Here is a 21158-nt window from a genome sequence, read left to right as displayed (position 1 = left end):
CTTTAAAAATAAAAATAGCACTATGGTGGAAAATCGAGCTTAGTGTCATCTCCAATTTGTATGTCCCGTTTATTCCTTCGCGTTTTAAAGGTTAAGATTTTTACGTCATACACAAATAACTATAACAAAAGCTTCGTAGATTATGTAACAATTTAATTAGGCGCCTTTCTCTTGGTAGTAAATTTTATCTACAGAAATACAATATAATACACAAACATTTCTCATTCAAACGTATCACCCGCAACGGATGTTTACTGGACGAGGCTTATACGTATTTTATACACGCAGACTTAGATACACAACGGTAAAACAATGTTTGTACACAATAAATAATGTTAAGACGAAAAGAATACACTATTTTAAATTTACATATTAGCGCTACTTATTTACGGGCCTATATATTTTTTTCGCGGAAACAATCGTGGTCTTCGCGATGAAACTCTTTGGAAATATTAAAGTTTTAGATAGGATAATTGGTTTTGTACTGTAACGCGAAATTGTGACAGCCTCGCTCTTTTCTTCGAATAAATGTCAGACAGTTATCGTGTCGAAATATTATACTAAGATCCGCGGACAGTCGCCTCAGCTGCGGAGAAGCTTGAAGGAAACAACGACGCGTTTCGCGCGTAGGCTACTCTCATTGAAGACTTCGTAAGCAGGCTGGCCGAACAAATGGCACGGATCTTCGTATAATAAATAACGAAGCGGGTAACTGGTACTTTTCGTGACGGTGATTAAGCAATTAATCGACAGAAAAGAAGAGCGAGTGCCGAAGTACTGCCTAGTTGTCTCGCGAGTTTCGTGATGTCACTCGATTCCCCGCCAAACTTAACCAACGATCCTTGAAAGTATTTATGAGCAAATGGAAAATACTGTATTTCATAAACAAATTATGTTATTTTAATCTAAATAAAGATTTTTCTTTTAACACTCAACATACATACACGCGCAATAGTTAAAAATCACCCGTAATTGAATTCCTCCTCGAAAGAGGAATTGGTCTGTATAAAAAATTCTTGAACATTGCCGTTTTAATCTCAAGGGTAATGCAATGAAGATTTAAATATATTTCAGAAAAAATAACAATGTAACTTTATTTGGCGTCCCGCGTAGAGTCTCGTCAAAAGTTTGTGGAGTACGGTCCCCACGTGGACGCGTCTCGCGAGCGTCGTACCTGGCTTTAGCCTTTTCGGGCGTCGTTCGGTTTTGGACTAAACAGAAACTTGAAGATTCAAGTTCTTTCCTAAATAAACCGTCAATTATTCTCAATACATTTGTTATATAAACGTAAATGATACAAACGCGAAATTGGCGTTTGAACGAACCTTCTGTCATCTGTAACTGGAGTTTCGTCTGCCTTCGCTGGAAGATCTCCCGTTACTGCTTCCGCTGCTGCAACTGTCTCTTCGATGTCGCGATCGGTAAGTAGAGTCTAAAGAACTGAACATTGGCGTGTGAACTTCCACTTTCACTTTGGCTGTGGCCGTCACTTTGGTGGTGACGGCAGTGGTTTGCATCGGACCGGCTAACGTGCTCGTCGAACTAGACGTAGAAGTGGAAGATTCGCAACGTTCTTTATCCGAATAAACCGGCGTCGAGGAGTTGCTGCCGTCGGATGAGCCCTGGTCGGGCTAAAATCGAACCAAAAATATTCCACAAATTAATCCCGAAAGTGTTTTGGTTAAGGCTGGTTTTCAATAGGGCGAAACTACAAAGACGCGAAATAATTTATTAAGCTTAGTTTCCACTAGCGCATCACTTAACTTTGGAACGTACGAACGATTGACCGGCGTAAATAAAATACATTTTGACGCGCGTTAGTGGAAACTAAGCTCATCGGAGATTTTATAAGTCGACGCTCGCCGTCGTGGCGTTTTGACCCTAGTGAAAACCGGTCTCTAGCGCAGTCGTTTCCTAAACAAACACCTACCGCGGTTGTGGTGGTATTAACGTTCGTGACGCCATTTCCGGTGTTGGTAATGGTGGTAGTTTCCAATACCAGTTCGGGAGAAACGACGATCTCGTGCGACGAATTGTAGGACGCTGGTTCCTCCGAAATGGTCGAGAGTGATATCTCGGAATTGACTCTGGGGAAGACCTTTTTGGAGAATCCACCGCTCGAGTGTTGGTGATGGCGAGGACGCTCCGAAGACGAGCAACTGTCGCGATCTCTGTAGCGAGCGCACTCGCGGGACCTGTGACGGACGGGAGATGGCCGGGGCGACGGAGTTGATATCCGATCTGGGTGGTCTCGAGGTATTACCTAATACGAACACGATCCCAGTTAATGCGGCCCATTAATCAAAATTTACAACCGTGAAATATTTTTTACCTCCGCTGGAGGTCCAAGTAGCGAGAGCAGGACGGGCAACAACAGGAGTCCATTCAACAGACCAATGATCACGAAAGCCAATAACACGTGGAAAAAATACCTGCAATGAAGACCCAGTTTCAGAGAGTGCTCGAATACTCAATCAGTAAAAGTTGATAATATAATCATTTATCCAGTCAATATACGTTTCGGACGACGAGGCTGATATTATACTCTGGGCAAGTTGCTTTACTTTTTACACAAAATCCCTATGGGATGGCGATGCCGCCGTATTCCTCATAACTCTACCAGAATTAGGCTATTAAGGGCCAGGGTCATTTGCCCATTTTAGTGATTTTTGGCGATTTTAAACTTTAAATGTACATTTTTTTTTAAATTAAAACCGACTTGGTTGTAAATTATCTTTTTAGTTAGTACTGATCATTTCTGAACTACGTTTTTGGTTGCATTCAGAAATTTTCATTTTAAGTGAGATTTCTGGCCAATTCGCGGGACCTCACAAGTCACAACCCGCGTACGCACTATTGTGATATTTGAATTTCGGACCAATTGATACAGGCGCCATCTAACTCTAAATTTGGTTTGTCTAGAAAATAATTTAGATTAACGTGTTCACGTTTCGCAACCTTATTTCTAAAACCAGGTAACTCGAAAAATACGGTTCAATGTATAAAAATTAATTTAAGTTAACGTTTTTGCATTCGCTACCTTATTTCCAAAACCAGGTAACTCGAAATATTCGGTTTGACTAAAAATTAATTTGAATTAAGGTGTTCGTGTTTTGCTATCTTATTTCTAAAACCAGGTAACTCGAAAAATACGGTTAAATGTATAAAAATTAATTTAAGTTAACGTGTTTGCATTCGCTACCTTATTTCTGAAACCAATTAACTCGAAAAATTAATTCCCGATCAATATCCGCTTGGGTTTATTAAGTTAATGTATAAGTTGATTTAAATTTAATATTTTAAATATATTTAATACATCCAGGGGATTGTGTGTACGTAAATGTCCGTGACATCTTGTTATACCCAAGATGTTACCAAAAACGGTAACATTTCTAACTCGCGAATTTAGTAGTTTTTCTAAGGGGGCATTATGTTCCTGTATTACTCGTTGGTTTTACGTAGCAAGTCGTTTAAGACTACTCTCCGACCAACAAAACAGACGTTATTTCTACATTCTGACCACCATTTTCCAAAATGGCGGCGAAAGTACAACTATGGGAGTGTGAGACACTTCGTGTTAAAGAGCGCTCAAATTAAAAATTATCTCTACATTTGTGGTAGGTGACTCTAAAACTTTACGTAAATTGATTAAATAGGCCAACTCAAACGGCCAGATTAGCTAGGCTAATACCCAAGGCACCACCTTAGGCCCAAGTCATCTAGCGTTTCCAGCACTCATATTCCATCAGGTTTTCAGTGATATTTAATTTAAATGCACCCTAAATGGCAGCGCAACGCCCAACTTAAGAGTACCAACTCGTACTCCTTTAGATACAACTTTGCGGTTTTAGTTGGGAATGTTGAACGTGCGAGTACTAATTTTGACGTGGAAATAACGATCATCAGAACTTCAGAAGTAAAAGAAATATAATTATTTCCGGAAAGAGCGTAAATTGTAGCGGCGCTATCCGCGTTAAACCAGGGGGGGGGGAGCTAGAATTTGATACCGTTGAATATTAACCGTCTCGAGAGTGTCATTTCTTAGATGTAAGATATCCTTTTGGGAAGGGAGCCTTACAACGCGGGACCAGTGAAAATCGGACGTATCCTTTTGGGAAAAAGCGCTGTTCGGTAGGAAAATCTACAGCTGGGCGATATAAATCATCGCCATCGTGGCATGTCGGTATTCGAGGAGACTGAAATGTTAGATAAGGAGAGAGAGAGAGAGAGAGAGAGGGAGAAGAATGACCCGGCGAGAAAGAGAGCGCCGACAAGAAGTTATTTCGCACTTTCGCGTACTTCGCCCAAGTATTTCCGGTATGAACGGTCCTGACTCTATCCACGGTCTAATGAGATTACAAAGACTAAAAATAGCGTCGAAAACAAATTCTCCGGGTTCCGAGCTCGGAAATGAGACTTATCCCGCGCTCTTTAAGCGACGAAATGAATTTCCTCTTCGCGATGACCCGCGCAATACCGTCGCTATTTTCCTCGGTTCAACCGGCGACGCGTTCTACGAGATAACAGACGCGTTGACAGTCCCTTTCGATCGCCTCTTCTCCGAAAATAGCCTTTTCTCGAATACGTGAAAATATGTAAAAAAGAAACTCACCGAATGATGAAGTCAAATTCGGAAAACGCCAGCATAAGAACGCCGAGTAGAGTTGACAAGGAGCCGTGGACTATCGGGGTAAATGTATGTTCTAACGTCATCGCCATTCGATGGTTTCTGCTACCGATACTCGTCAGAAACCCCTGCGAAATCCGGCGTACCAACGTTAAACCGAGTCGAAATAATAATTGAAAATGTTCGAAGATACTTACAATCGTGATATGCACGGTGAATTCCACTCCGATTCCCACAACCGTGATAAGAATAACCGCCGGAACCGCGCTCAGTTTGATCCCCAAAAAGCCCATCACACCGAAAAGTTGAATTACCATCATGGACAATACAATGACCTTAATAAAGCGAAGATTTAGTTTTTTGTTATTGAAGTCCATAGAGACCTCAAGTGCCGGCATACTCACTATAATTAAGGCTGACCAAGGGTTGAGAAGAACGATAGTGATGACTAGAAAAATAACGGCTAGGACGCAAACGAGGGCTAACATCAGGTAAAAGCGCAGACCGACGTACTGCTCCCAAAATACGAATGGTATTCCGGACGGGAAGTTCGGCAAGCCACGTTCCTCGAACTTGGAGCAGATAGCTCTGACATCGGCGATGGTTTTCGTGATGTCTTCGGTCTTGCCCATGTTATTGAGGTAAAAGGGCAACTGGGCGTAAGTCAAGGGTTGCGATTTGGGAATTTTGAGCTCCACGTCCTGCGCCACGTGCGTCCATTGGCGAGGTTCCGGGTGGAAGTTGGCTTGCGAGGCCGAGTAGGCGAGGGCGTCGTTAGAGACCCAGGCCGTGAGGTAGTTGTAAAAAGCTTTCGCTTTGATAATACCGTCTGAATCCACGAGACGCACCACGCTAATCTGAAACGCGGAAAATCATGTTCTTTGATTCTTCCAAAGTAAACTAACTGACATTTAGATAAGGGACACCTATCTAGGGGAACTTACCAACGATTTATCGATGGGGTTATCGACTCTTCCCGTTTGGACCATCAGTTTGTAGGCCAAGATTCCTTCGTCCGACGCATTGGGGTACCAATGCTCGCGAGTAATACAGCCCTTGGCGTAGTCGTGATCGAAGGCTTTCTGTAACCCTGCGAAGTTTCGATGCAAACTGTTACGATACCGATTTGGGGATTCTCTTCACAGTAGGAAGAAGGGTGAAAGCGGCACTCACCTAGAAGCCAGTCCCGGAAAAGAGAGAGCCAAAAATCCGGGGTTCCACCGTTGTCGTTCTTGATGATCTTGTCGATTCTCGTGAAAGCTTCGTGGTATTCGTAGAGGAGCTTCTGGTTGGTCGGGTACTCGAAATTGCCTTGCGTAATGGCGAACATATTGAAGAAACCAAAATAACGGCTCTGCGCCCGCAGGAACTTGTACTCGTTCGTACCCCTGGGTACGATGTCAGTCAGGTCCAGCCCATCGTTCACTCGTAACAAGCCGTACACGCTCGCGATCATGATGAAGAGGAACGATAAAATCGTCAACACCTACACGAAGATTAAATTAATCGATTCTACTAGGAAGTTCTAGTTGGACAGCAAGTTTTTAATTACCTTGACTGATTTTTGCTGTAGCAAGGGGGCGTAGTAATACGTCGCTAACCACGTAAGCGAAAACTTCAAGAACTTCTCCTTAGGGTGGTAGCAATTGTCCGGGAAATCGTCCCGTTGCGCGTCCCCCTCCGCGTTTCTATCTATTAAATCAAACACGTCATTAGCTTACGTGATCTATTTACAATTTCGTCAACCATTTCGAACGAAACTTACTTCCGGCGTCCACCCAACATTCGTTCCTGATGGAAGGAGGCGCGAGAACAGTGACCACTTGACTAAGGTCAGGAGGCAAAGCGTGAGTCACGGTCTGTTTCTTCGGCGCCTCGTGGCCTTTTCGTCGTCCCGACTCGACGTCCAAAAGCGGATAACACGTGCTGCGTGGATGGCGCCTGATCAGTTTAACGCACCCGAGGAATTGATTGAAAAAAGAGAGATCATACCCGTGGAAGCAACAGAAGATATCCATTCTGTGAGCGTGATGCCTTCGTAAGTCCAGACTCACGACGGCGGGGAATATAAGTAGCATGACTACAATGTGGAAGAGAAGCAAGATGGCCACTTGGAGGACAAATGCCCGTAGAGCTGGAATGGGAATGATGGCGGCTGCGAAGAACGCGCACACATTGCTCGCGGAAGTCAACAAAATACTGACTCCTATCCTTTTCAAACATTCACCCGTTTGTTCCTGCCAGGATAATACCATCGTGTTAAAGAACATATTCTCGGTTGCTTCCGAATCGAACACTTACTTCCAGAGGAATATTGGAGTGTGCGTTTTTCGCGTACGTATACGCTAGTAGGAACATATCATCTACGCCCAAGCCTAGTGCCAAGAACGGTACTATCTGCAAGTCGAATAAAGGTCGTCAGGAAATAGAGCAAAATAGGCGCGGCAGTCGAAAATACCTGCGTAGTCGACGCGTTGAAAGAAATGCCAATAATGGCGCAAAATCCCAGACCAGCGCCAATTGATAAAGTCACTAGAATTACTCCCGCGATGCCGATTCCACTTTGCGACTGGACGCAGTCGGCCCAGTGTCTCAGAGATAAGAAGGAGTAGGCTAACTGTAGAAAAACACACGCTCGGGGTGAAATCAGCGCCTCATTTTCGAATCAATTCGGAACTTACCATTAAAATAGCTCCTAATATCACCCGACTTAAGCTAATTTCGGAAAACTCTTTCATCACATCGGTCAAAGATGAGGTAGAAAATACATTGATATTGTGATTCTTTGTTAAATTACTATAAGAGGACGTCACTTTTAAAATCTCCTGTTCAAACAAAAAGATAGCGGTTTTAGAAATACGTAAACCGAGTAATCCCCGTTAAGCGTCGAACCAATAAAATGATAAAAGGAATTAGCCCAGTTTATTTTGGCAATAAGGGTTGTTAAACTACAAAGATTGAATTACCTTTCGAGTTATAAAGGTTAAAGTGGCATGCATCCCGCGGAAGAACAGCGTGCGTAATGTTAAGTTCGAGCTGCGGTTAAGCGGAAATATATATAGACAGAGTTGGCTTTAGATGTTATTCGAAAAAAAGGCGAGGAACCGTAAAAATAAATTACCTGGGTAAACTTTCTTTGCCAAGCTTCTAAAATCATTCGGGATTTTTCAACGCTCCAGTCCATGTTGTGAACCCGATACGTGTCCAGGTGCATTTCGTACATTTCTTTCTCGGCCATCAACTGGACCACAGACTGAAGGGCTTCAGCTCTGCGGGGAGTGGTTATTTAGAGCGCGACGCGAAACAAACCAAGATCGACTTATAATTGTAACGTTCATACTTGACTATGTGGCCAGTCTTGTTTTTCTTGACTCCACCGACGATCAGATCCTCGGGCCAATGCATGTAGTTAGTGGCGAAGCCGTAGCAGCCGCCCGTTAATTCCGCTCCCACATTTGGCAACTGCACGCGAGAGACGAGAGTTAATTCCAAGCTGCTCGGTATCGCGATTGCGAGACATTGATATTCACCTTCCCAGACGCCTTGTTCGGGGCGCTCGAAGGGCACTGTTCGTCTTTTGGATTTAGACAGGGCCGTTCCTGATACGCGCTCGTTATACCAGCCTAAAATTATTCGCAAATGTTCGTAATAAGGAAACGATTTACTTTTACAATTCGTGTTTGCCTAATTCTTTAATCAAATCCCCCCCCCCCCTTATATATTAACTGTTCTACAAAGACCTCTTCCAGAGGAGTAGCCGGTCGGCTATCACGCCGGCCGAGAGGGGAGGTTTCGGTTCAAATTAACAGGGCCACGCGCAGTTTTGGGGACCCGGGTTGAAACAAGCACGTGATCTCCGTAAACAACGGCTCTCTGGGGGCCCCGATTTACGGTTTTATCGTGGCCAGAGTCCCCTCCCGTGTCGCGATTCCCTGGATAGACGGAATCTCTACCAAAAGAGTTTGCTATTTTTTGTCAATTGTGAAAGATTTCGTCCGGTGCTCCCGCCTCGACTTGGAAAAACACAATTTCGCGCCTCCCAAAATGCGTTAAGCCCCTGAGAATGAGACATAATTTACAGTAGTAAATGCGTTTTCTTAAAGATAAGTGTTCTACGCCGCCATTTTCGTTGTCAGTGGGCGCAGCCATTTTGTATTGAAAGATAGCGTCGGAGTTCGTAAAGGAAGTATACAATGGTTAGTTCGCTTCCCACGAGATCGTTGGCCAGCCGACAGAAATACTTCGAAGCCGCGCTGGAAGCCGAAGTAGCGTACTACAATTCCCTCTTTCATTCATCTACCGTAATTAAAAAATAAAAGTCGGAGAAGAGAGTCGCGCGCGCGCGCGTAGGCATTCGTCGGCCGAAAAAACTCTTTTTCTTTCGCCCCCCTCTCTCTCGGCCACCCGCTTGACGAAACAAAACTGCGGGACGCGTTAAATGATATTGAGACTACAAAAAGGGAACCGAACGCGGTGAAAAGGAAGATAAGCCTATGGCCTCATTCTACAATTCAAATTGTCAGTTTTATCTCGTACCCCGGGCCAAAATATCTAGCCTCCCCGTTTCTAGGAAACCAGGTAAAGTTTGAGAGGAACTCGCGACCACACAGAGAGATGAGACGAGCTTCGCGGAGAAGCCGGCCACCGCGAAATCCCCTCCGGTTCAGTGAGACGCCATTGCCACTTGTTTATATCGGAAGGTTTTTCCGGGAATGCAATTTTCAATTGAGACCGCGCCAGCCAGATCCACGCGCTCAATATGCCCAACAACGCGAAGATCTTTTAGGAACTTTTGTTAGATACGCCCAAAAAGCTAAATTTAATCGAACTGTCATTTAACTGAATTATATGATTTATTTTCGATCCACGGAAATCGGATCACGGTTAGAAGTTTAACTCCAATATGTCCAAATATTAAAAATGTGGCCAACGAACTAATTGTTTATTTACGCTATTTAATTTCTGAATTCGTACGAGTTCGGTGAAAGCGAATAATTTGGTCAAGAGTAGAAGCGGGTATATAGTAAAAACTGGACTTACTCGTTTCAGGAAGTCCTCTAGCGTGGAAAAAGGAAACGAAGAAGCGTAGTTTTTCATAGATTTCATTGTATTGACCAGAGTTTTTGGATTCAAATCCGTCCACTGCACAGCTATGTTTAGTCCTCTGAACATTATTACAAATATATTTATAATTAAAACACTCGTTAAAACGTTCATTTATAAATAGCCCTAAATTAAGTAATTGGGCACTTCTAACAATGCACCAATTAAAAGGTTTAGTGTCGAACTCGTTTACCAATTTACTTAATTAACGCGTCACTTTCTCCTCTATCAACTATAATTAAGTGTTAATTGAATAATTAAATAATTTAATGTCAATATTTCTTCGAAGATAATACTCTTTAAGATTTCTACAAACGTGTTTTCTCGGTTATTGAATTTTACTATTAAAATAGGACCTAATTTTCCCCTTCCCTATATATAGAACAAACCACAAAATTAACTAATTCGTATAATGGTATTTAGGCCTGGTACCGTGGTACGTCAATTTATTTGACATAAAAAAGAACCGCTTCGAATCTATTTCGCTTCCACTCGTGAAAAATAAATTCAATTAATCGGGAATTTTGTAAAACGCTCCGATATGATTGTAAATTTATATTGAAAAAGAGAGAGAAAAATCAATAAATTTCATTCACGAAAGGCAAGAGCGTTTTAAGAAACGTCCCTTCAATGAAAAGAAGGTGATGTAGAACTAGCGAACTGCAGCGCGCGGGAGGAGGCCGGATGGCTCTAGTTATAAGAGGGCATAGTTGGACGCATCACATAAACAGCGGATTTGGCTTTTACTACACCCAGCGCTAGCGTTCCTCGCTAGAGGGCATTGAGATTCGCGAAAAGACTTCCCTCCACCCCTATTTTCTTTTTTCACTACGAAGCGGCGACCTCCCAAGTGGTTAACTTCTCCAATTTATCTTGAAAGAGTCTGGATGGAGCCTTTAGTACAAGCTATCACTATCCTATCACAATGAAGATAATATGTCTTACGAAACTCGAAAGTAAGATGTCAGATGTTTAAAAAGACTTCTAATATATTTTGGTTTTTTTTATATATATATATAATATATATATTTTTTTAAATCGGGGGATCCTTACCTAGTGAAGTCAAACGCTTTGTGCCCGGTTCGTGTATAGTTCTATCAATACTGTAGCGTCTATTGCGCCATAAAGCACTTCGACGAACTAATTATTATTACTTTTTTAAACGGTTTTAGCGATGCTGAAAATTTATTTTCCTATATTTAATTATTCGTAACGAACTGGGAAAAAAACCTTTATTAAATTTACGGAAAATGAAACGAATAATAGGCGAGACATTATTAAAATCGGATTACGAGCAAAATGAAATAAAAATGGCGGGCCACACACGAAGAAAAGTTCGCCTATCGAATATGTTTCTTTTAAACTGAGATAAAGAAGTCGCGTATATCTATATCTCTCTCTCTATATATATACCTAAAAATTAATGTTATCCAAAACAATAATAACTCACGGTATATAAACTGGAAATTCGGGTCCCAGCAGTTTGGCCCCTTCCCAAAAACAGTCCAACGGCGTTATAATGGCGCATGGAAATATTCTCTCGAATAGCTGCAGAGGCGGATTAAATTCAATTACAACATTGCCCTTTTTTTCTTTGATCCCAAAAAATATCACTTTTATCGGCGTGATTGGTATTGCCACTTACGGAATCTATGTAATGAGCGTCGAAACTAGGAAACGTTGGCGAGTAGCAAATATCCTTCAATCTCCACGTGCTGCCAGGAAACAAAAGAAAAGGCGGTTAGTCAGATATCATTTGAAATAAATTTAAATTATTTAAACGAAGATTTTTTTATCCGACTATGCTGAAGATGGCGCTACGTTAGATTTAAAAAATGCGCGATACGCGATCGCGGCGGCACGTATTAATTTCAACGGGCCAGTGAGCGTGCGTCGCGCCGTTATTAATTACAAGCGGGAAAGTCCCCCAAAGTTAGCGCCATCTATAGCATAGACGGAGAATGAGTAAGACTTTGTCAGTGTCGGTTGGCAGCTGGGAAACGTCGTGCCGTATCTAACGCTTCGCTAATTGGCTTCATTCAAGAAATTCCCGCTACCGTTTTTAGAAAACTAAATTTTACGCGAATATCAGCGGGTGATCCCGCGGCTAAAATACCGACTAGCCGAAAAACCTGGGCTCAGAGTGGCAAATGTTACGTTGCCTTTTTTTTACAATATCATTCCGTAGATTTGGCAATGGTCGCCATTTTAGGGGAAATTTATTTTCCGTAATGAAGTCGCGTTAGTTATTTAACCAACAAATCGAGAATGAGAGAAAAACGGAAGGTCTACACGTACACGTCAAACATTTCGACAGTGACTTGAGTGGCGGCTTGAACGGCCTTCGCGTGAACCAGGAGCGCGTCCACGTGAAGCAAATTGTTCCCTGGCCCTCGTGGCGTTTGGATCAAAATCTGGTTCGTGCTTCCCGCACCTTCTCCGAGCGTTGATTTCACGTATTTCAATTCCTTCTCCAAACGACCGCCTTCTGTTAGATAAAGAAACAAAAAAATCGACGCTCAATCATCAAAATAAACACTTCCATTTGTATGTAACTCCATTTAAAAAACAAAACATAAAATGTTGCTAAATTTAGCAGCCACAATTCAATAAACTTTAAGCTATTAAAATTCTAACAAAGTATAAAGTATGATTATTTTACTCCTCGTTTTGTTGAAAATAAAATAATTTCAAAGTGAATTAAATTTCCGAAATTCCGAATGGGTTGACTGTTTTAGTCCAAAACGTCATAATCGTCTTGATATTTGTACGAGCATATATTCGAATGTTTTATTTCGTGACATTCAAATTTCCGGCGAGGTTCGAATTCGTGCCGAGATCCGACTTCATGTTTGGTCGCTCGGGAAAAAAAGAATAACGAAAAAGCTCAGACCGGAAAAATGTTGCGTACACAAACGCGTGTGTATGGAATCGTTACGCTCCTAGCGGCGAAAAAAGGCAAGCGCTAATAGCATCTGCTTTAGCAGGGAGGTCGAAGTAGGCCGGCCGACATCAGAAAAAAGAAAGAGAGAGAGAGAAAGCGCGGAACGTTGAATAAAACATAGTGGGTTATTAGCGGCAAAGCCGAGGGCTGGAATCGCTAAATCCCCAGAGAGAGAGATAAGTTAATAAAGACATTAAAACTTAAAAAGCCCTTTGCCGAATTCTTTATTACACGCGTTAATTAAAGGAATAGAGACATTAAAAATAGCGCGAGGGAGAAAGATAGCCCTCTAGCGAAGTTTTCCCCTGGCCTTTTTATTTACCAAATATGTGCGGATTGAAATGACGATCTATTCCGCGGATCGTTTGACGGGGGGGTGCTAATCTGCGGAGGGGGGGATCATTCTAGGAAGTAGAAATAAAAAAGTTTATTTTGAGGTTAAACACGATTTCTTTTTACCAATGGGAAATTAAGGGGATATTTAAGATTTAATTATTATTATTTAATTACATAAATAAGAATTATCGTAATATAACCGTTTTTCTATTAAAATTGCGTATTTCGCCTTAGACGAGTATTAAAAATAAAAAAAAACGGAATCTAAACTCATATGATGATATGAGACGCGAAATTAGAATCCTAGTTTCTCGTTAGTGCGCGAACTTGGTTTTTGAAACTAGGCTCAAAATTCGCTCTTGTGGAGCCTGCTTTAGTGATCAGCGCGCTTGGCTCGAGTTCTGTTGGTCATTGTCATTTCAAAAGAGAAAAAATCCAAATAGGTCAGAGTGACCAGTATATTTGTGGTCAATCTTACTTCGAAATGATGATAAACTCCCTCTGACGTACTTACAGTGAATAACGTTAATGTAAATCGACGCGAAAATTGGTGTAGAATGAAAGGGAACGCTCATTATAAGAATATTTCGTCGGAAGAAATAATAAATATTTGGGAAAATAAAACAAGCTAGGCTTTATATCCACACAAATATCAAATATAAGAAGCGCGCTCTATTCTCGTTCCTCGCGACTACTTTGGACTTTTGAAAAAATGAGAGGTAAAAAAAGCAGTAGGGCCAAGCCCCTAGAGTTCAAAGAGATAAGCCGCCACGCTATTTAGGCTGACACGGATGGTTTTGGAATGGAATACGAAGAGCACGATATTTTCTAGATAGAGTTATTTCGTATAATGACTTTATAAGAGCAGCGTAACGTAAAAAGCGTATCGTCCTGGCTCTTTGTAAATCATCAAAGCGTATACTACGAAAATTACAGACGACAGGTTTTGATGCTTTTTTTTTTGGCCTACGTATACGCTCTTTCGGATACGATTCCTCCGCGCGGCATTTCCTAATGGACGCCGAAATCCAGAATGACCCTAAATGGTCCGCGCAATTAATATAAATTTAAGTGTCTGACGTCTCGAGAAAACTTAATACCACGCGCGATTTAACGTACAGATATCGAACGACTTTAAGACCAGAAGTAAATGAAGCAAAGGTTATTGAATTCCGGTTTTAAAATTCGCGCCATCGTCTTTACCAGGTAAAATGTCAGCCGCTGTAACTGGATTTGTTAATATTGGAATGCATTTGGTTTCTGTAGAATGGAAGGTTGCACTTTGGGTTTTAATTCACTAGCTTCTAATAAGATTGTCGAGATAATAGAGGTTAAGCTAACGCCCGAAAATGGCTGGAAAACGTGTAGGAAAACTTGTAGAAGAAGGTGCAGGCTGTACACACAAAGGTACGTCTATAAGTCTACCATATCTGTAACTTCGTAAAATAAGCTATCGGGAAAGCCCTCGAGCCTCAATTACCGTAAGTAAATGAAAACTTAATAACGCGTTTCTTATTGCGTTTGATAAGTACTCGCGATGTGGTAATAACGCGGTCACTATGGCCAAAATACGAATATTTATACGCCTCTATTAAAAGGTGGGTAAAAATGTCGACCCACCCTGCGAATTTAGAATTTATACGGAGACCAATTTCCTTTCTCGCGTTCGCGTTTTCGGTTTAAATTCGTCCGCGTTTCAGTCGACGTGTAACGAAATATCAGTTTCTTATTGGTCTTTTATATAAATTAAGTTACGCTGGGTGGGTCGGCATTTTTACCCACCTTTTTATATAGGCGTACTGTACGGAAAGAAATCCTTCTCTATTAGGTAACCGACGCGTTTGAAAATAGAACATTATAATGGTAATACGAAATAGGGCGTGTTCGCCAAAGAAAACTAGAAGGGCGTTATCCGAATGGTAAACATTGCTCTAAAGACTCAGTGATCTATATTTCTGTGGCGGGACAGAATCAGTGAAAGAAGCGCCGGGCCTCGACCCCAAAGCGAGCCCCCGAAATCCAACTTCCTCTCGCAATCAGCGGGTTTTAGCAATTAGCATACGCATGCCGGCCGCGTATGCTTCGGATATTCGAATCGATATCGGCCGAGTGAGAGAAAGTGGAGGATGAAGCAGCCGGCGGCCTTGCGGGGGGTCGGCCCTCGAAGGTTTCCCCGCTTTCATTTCCGTTCGCCACCAGAAACCAAATACTGTCTACGCGCTGTTCCGCCAGTAGTAGTTTATACCCGTTTACTTATCTTTATGCCATTGAGAATCTGCGGAATGTACGGACTCAAAGAAGACACGCTTTACTAATTTAAACACCCGCGAGTTCGCGACCAAATACATTTTGATTTTTTTTACCCAAAAAATTCCCACACAAATCGCGAAATATTTGATACGCATTGAAGCATATTTTTGACTTATTTTTCATATTATAATTTGTAGTAGCTTAAAAGAAGCTGATATCCGGTCCTGTTCACGACGTAGCGCGCGAAATTTGAAAACGGTAGCGAAAGGAAGAAAAATTGCACTTTTACTTGACACGATGTCACCGATGAATACAAAAATTGTCACCAAAATGTCGGCTACGGCTAAAGCTACGAATTCGTTTTAGTCTATGGAAAAATAAACTTTCCGGTAACCAAATGCAAACACGCGTATATTCGCGAATATTTTTCAATAGTTATTTCTGTAAAGTAACATGGCCTTCTTGTTTTTATGTAGCTCTTACGTCACTATATTTACCTTTTCCAACACTGCGAGCGCGCGCTCGAATCACGAGGAGCTTCCTATTTTCCAACGCTCGTGCAAATCGCGCGTGCTAAGATAATTCTACCAAAGCTCAGTTTTGTGACGTAAGTAAATGTTATACGTCAGACTTGGAATTAGCGGGAGTCTTGGGGCCAATGGCTCTTAATAAAAATCAGTGGGCTCTTAAAATAAATCATTCGAACGGGGGTTGCGGGCCACCGGGGCTCTCAATTTAATTAAAAAATATTTATTAAACATTTTTCGGAAATTTCTGGAACATATTGATTTGTACGCCGTTTTTGAAACTCTGTTTTCCTACCCTATACGAGAGCGGGATCTAGCGTTACAAATGATTATGTGTGATATTATAATATACTTGCTTGTTTTAAAGTTAATAAATGTTATGTAAGTAACGTTACCAATTTTTATTTTCCTATTTTCCCTACCTAATTTTAAATTTTTTTCCCTAATCCCCCCCCCCCCGCTTGGGCCAGTGGCTCTCAATAAAAATAAATTTAAAGGGGGTCGCTGCGGGCCCCCGTAAAAAATATCACTATTTCCAAGTCTGTTATACGTCTACTTTTAACAAGTTGGATAAGCGTAAAAAATGTATAGAAAGAACTATTCGAAATGGATATTGGTTTCGCAATGTCGTGTTTCTTTTTTGTTTTCGTCTCCGGATGAAGTAGACGAAATGGTTTCGCGCGCCAGATGGGAACGTATCGTGAAATCGCCACACATCGTGAAAGGTTCTTATTCACGGGCGCTACGAAAAATGGACAGGAAGTAATGGCGCACAAAGCAGCGGCAGAAACGACCTGGGATCTAGAAGTTTCGTCCCCTAAAGGGATTGGCCTTTCGGTCTAGGGATCACAGGCGCTGCGGTATCTTCGGCGAACTGAGAGAGGAAAGGAGGGACCCTCCCGAAGTCACGATAGCCCGCCACCTACGATGAAATGTCTCAATCTATATCGCGAGCGACAAAGGGCACCGGGGGAAAAGTCACAAAACGAAATTTGTTTGGTCGGTTGGCCGGTCCTGCCGGGACATTAAAGACTAAATCCCCTCTTTACAACCCTCCCCCATTTTGAAAAAAGGGGGATTGTACCCCATTATTTTGAAAAATATCGGCGACCCGAGAGTCGCGGTGCAAATAACAAGGAACGTTAAAAAGCTCACGCATGCCGCGGAATAAGGCAGGTGTCTGACGTGCCGGATAGATGGCGCCATATATTATCGAGGAGCTCTTCATTAGAAGTGGCCGCGACGGGGAAGCGCGAGGCCTAACAACGCGCCGTTATTGACAGCTTTCGAAAACGCGTCTAGGTGCTAGAAAGCGTCGCCGATCGCATTAATTGCCGATTGGATTTTCTCCATATTCCCCCCCCTCCCTCCCCCCAAAAGGAAAAGAGCATCGTTAAAATACAATTTAAGTTTAAGGCTTTTTTATAAAAATAAATCCATTCGTTAAAAATTATTCAACGCGTTACATTTTTTTTGTACGACGCGCGCACGAGCGGTCGGTTCAAAGAATTCTGACCGCTGGAAAAAATGAGAAGGGACTCGATTGTATTCGCTTAATGGTGGCAGCGTGCCTCGGTGATTTAATCATGTCAACTTCCTCGGTTTAAAACACGCGATTGTGCTCTCGACGCAAAAATTCTTCAATAAAAAAAGTAAGCTGCGGAATGAAACAAAAAAAATACGGGAGCAATCTAGGAAATAAAACTTTGAAATAGGGCTGTTACATAAAGGTGCGTATGAGAAGCGAGTTACCTTTCAAGAAAACATTCCCGGGACCGGTATTCAAATTACGCGGCGCATATCGCGGCAAGTAGGGCAATATTAAAATAAATACAAGGTGAAACGAAGAATTTTGGAAAAGTAACAAATTATCAAATCTACCATTCAAATAAGTTTGGCCTAATAAAATTAGAAAATTTTTAGTTTGGCCATTTACACCAATGGGGTTTTCCCCCAAAATCTAACTAAGCCATTTTAGACATTCTACTTACTTCAAAACCTTTAGCATTAATCTTTCCGAAAATTTATTACTTAAACCAAGAATTTTCTATTAAAGTTCTTAATATTTTAATTAATTATCTATCGCCTTCTATAGCGCGTTAATTTAGCATAGCCTTCTATACGAAATCAAAAACTTTAAAACTTGAGAACTCGCGAATCCATTTTTCTAGCTTAAAATTAAATAAACGCAATTTTTATTGGATTGTAACTAATATTGAAATAATATACGATATACCGCAAAAATACTAAATCCGTTTCCTTATTAAAATAGGTTAATTAGTCTTTACCTAAATAAGATTGTTCATCTAATATCATCTCCTTATTATTTGGGGCCAATGGCCGCTATCGTTAACTAATTGAATTCTGGTATAGCGATGGGTCACCATCTGAACCATCCCTTTTTTTGCAGCAAAACTAAGCTCGATCCCTGTAGTGGGGCATTTTATGAATAGCCCCCGACTGATTCAAGGGAACGACTTTGACGTCTTCATTCGGAATTCTATGGAAATAGTTGAGGACAAAGGGGGGATGGTGTATAAAGTATTATTCTGTCGCGTCCAATTGAGAAATATTTGAACTCGTACGTACAAATTAGGTATAAATATACCGCGATAAATTCGTGAGAACAGATATGGGTCTGATTTAAGTTTTTTTTATCAACGACACTAATTTTCGATAATCGACGTGTTGTTGCAGTTCCAACTTATATTCCTATAATGTATTTGAGTCAATTTGCGCTGTAATTTCGCGAAAGAAAAGTGGAATATAGTACGTAAGGATTATAAAAACAAGGAGTAAATGTTCGTTGACGAATAATTTGAATCGTTTTTTGTCGGTCTTGGTTTTGCATCGGAAATAAAACGAACGTAAACACTTTGGAACGATGGTTTACGGATCAGGGGAATAAAAGGGGAACGAACATAGCGGTATGCGCGCGTGTGTGGTCCCAACAAAAGCTACTCGTTAGACCTAATAAAACTGGTTTTATACGGTTGGATAAAATGGCAGATAGAAGCGGAGATTCCTCGTAATGTTTTACCAAATTTCACCGACTCGTTCCTCGAAAAATAATTACGGATCTAATTATACCGAAACATATTTCTACGATAATTCCAGAACCTCCAAATTTAAAGCGCGTATAGTCGAACGTTCGCGAATTCGCAAACAAACGCGAAACAATTTTTCCGAAATCTAACGAGATTGACGAAAGTTCGCTTACCTTCGACCCAAAGTTTCTCCACGTCCGTTTGCATTGTGGCAGATTTTAATCCAACACAAAACGTGGAAAGCACGAGTAGTCCGACAAACAAAACTTTGCCTGCGTGTCTTTGCACGAAACAACCGAGCTGATATAAATGTATTTGCAGTTTCGTCCTTAACCATAGCGACCCTGAGTTTCCGGACGCTTTGCCCTGGATAAAAGAAAAAATAAGAAACGAACCCGATTAAGGATTTAACAAAAAAACTAAAATAATTTAGTAGGTGACCGGTTTGTTTACATTTCGCGAAAAGCGTTCGAGCCGAGGCACGAGCATAAGCCTCGGTAGTTGGACGAGCGATCACGTACCTTTCGAATTTGAATAAGCGCGGTTTCGGCGTCCACCCAGCTCGTCCTAGTTAAGAGATCAGCGTCGACGCTCGCGCGTGTCCGTTTATGGGGGACCGTCGTGCCCTGGAATGATTGGAAAATCGGTTTCATTTGATTCATTGTGGAAACCGCGCCGTCCTGGGAGCCATCTTTGCGGTAAGCGAGTCGATGCCGCGGCCGCAAAACACGGAACGGGACCAGCGAGGCCCGTCCTATCTCGGCCTGTAAGTTCGTCGAGGCACCAACTGAATCTTTAAGCGTTTGTCCGACCGACTCGATAGTATCCTTAATAGTTTCGTTCGCTTCATGAAGATCAACCGCGCACACACCTTCAAACCGTTAGACAACACCGCTCGCGGAGAGCGCCAACGGATCTCGCGGGATGAGCGCCGAGCGATAACGTGCGAAATACTCTCGGAGTGCGCCGCTCTAACCAAGAGTCGCGCGACATAGTACTCTCTGGTCGTCTAATAAGAAGCGGCCAAACGTTCCCCGACTTAGAGGAGCGTCGGAAAACTTTGCATGCGAAGCGCCGCCTTCCGAGATGATGGATGACAAGTCTTTTCCGGCGCTCCCATTGGCCAGGAAACTCACCATTCTAACCAGATCTAAGATACACCGCGCATCCGCAACGGTACATCTTGCCGAGTTCGCTCTGGCTTCCAATTGAACGCTTTCCGAGTCCGAGCCGATTACTAAAGTATTAAAATAAACTATAATGGTAAACTGAAATTTTGCCGAGAAATAGCCCTCTGTAATTTTGTCGCTTCCCGGGATCGGAGATAAGCAAATTATTCAATAATAATATCGCGTCGTTGTACTTCAGATAGAGAATTCTAGAAGAAAATAGTGTCGGTTGTTGAATGAGGGTGGTTTTAACGTTCCTTCTATATCTTGCCATTAAGTTTCCCCAGCTAGGTTTCCCTGAAAGAGGAGAGATATTGAAGACCACACACGATGTGCTAGAGATCGACAGAAAAACGCACCGAAAAATTTTACATGTAGGAAAGGTTTTTTTCTCTCGAGCCACCCTCTGTGGTCTCCGAAATGTAATGGCAGCTGAGACACTGTAAAGCGGAAACTCAACATTACTTCACTTTCTTCGGCTCGAAACTGCGGCTAGTAATATGCCCGCTTCCAGAAATAAAGGTTTTTAAAGTTCTCGTTGAACACGATAGGGTCACTTCGCGAGAACACTCTCCGAAATGTTTCTTAATCATTCATTCTAGAAAACGGTGTCAATCCTTGAAATAAAAAATTTGAGATTCCAGAAATTACACTTTAAAATTGGCGCCAAATTATTCTCGCTCTCCCCACCCAGACTGTAACTATAAGCCCGCGACATCTGTTAAGAAAATAGAGCACTAGGCTGAATATATCGCTAATTGTTTCTCCGGAAGATAAACGGGTATTTATTATAGGTGTATATGGCATACTCTCGAATGTCTAAAACGTTAATGCCAAAAATAATAATTCAAAAATTTTCTCTAAAATAGTGCATTTTATTATAACTTTCGAATTACTTTTATATACTTAATTACTCGAATTAGTGAGTTGATATAGCCTTCATTTTTAATTTAGCGTGGAAAAAACTACGAAGAAAATTTTAAACTTTTATAGTTAAGAAACGTTTTATTTTTCGGTCGATAGATGTCGTGAAAAATAGGAAATGGCGCTTATTTCAGTTTGAAAGATACCGCTTCGAGAAAACTTTGTCTAGGTAGACGAATTTTGACGCGTTTTATCAAAGGTGAAAGTTCTTTTTAGCTTCTCTAGTGTAAT

At 41.7% G+C, this 21158-nt stretch overlaps 1 protein-coding gene across 1 annotated transcript; it reads right to left on the bottom strand.

Annotated features, from left to right (window-relative positions):
• Positions 1-165: 165 nt before the first annotated feature.
• ptc (protein patched) lies at positions 166-19826 on the bottom strand. Its single transcript, XM_090171834.1, has 24 exons — positions 19356-19826; positions 19008-19200; positions 12029-12218; positions 11376-11445; positions 11181-11278; positions 9668-9791; positions 8158-8250; positions 7968-8089; positions 7749-7896; positions 7309-7452; positions 7086-7244; positions 6929-7024; positions 6620-6864; positions 6393-6553; positions 6180-6319; positions 5801-6113; positions 5572-5717; positions 5032-5484; positions 4825-4962; positions 4613-4755; positions 2333-2432; positions 1931-2263; positions 1326-1631; positions 166-1243 (listed from the first exon to the last, which is right to left on the bottom strand). The coding sequence occupies exons 1-23, from the start codon at positions 19494-19496 to the stop codon at positions 1332-1334; spliced, it is 4050 nt and encodes a 1349-aa protein (XP_090027960.1). The 5' UTR covers positions 19497-19826; the 3' UTR covers positions 166-1243; positions 1326-1331.
• Between the last annotated feature and the right edge of the window lie 1332 nt (positions 19827-21158).

Source organism: Leiobunum rupestre, chromosome 4, assembly GCF_980474605.1.
Source record: "Leiobunum rupestre chromosome 4, qqLeiRupe1.1.hap1, whole genome shotgun sequence".
Lineage (NCBI taxonomy): Eukaryota > Metazoa > Arthropoda > Arachnida > Opiliones > Sclerosomatidae > Leiobunum > Leiobunum rupestre.
Note: the sequence above shows the minus strand (reverse complement) of the source record. Positions and strands in the feature narration are given on the sequence as shown.

Coding starts and splice junctions, on each gene's coding strand:
- ptc (XM_090171834.1), bottom strand. CDS start 19,496: ATGAATCAAATGAAACCGATTTTCCAATCATTCCAGGGCACGACGGTC. Junction 11,446..12,028: donor ACTGTCGAAATGTTTGACGT/GTACGTGTAGAC, acceptor GTTTCCTGGCAG/CACGTGGAGATTGAAGGATA. Junction 6,114..6,179: donor TACAGCAAAAATCAGTCAAG/GTAATTAAAAAC, acceptor ATCTTCGTGTAG/GTGTTGACGATTTTATCGTT.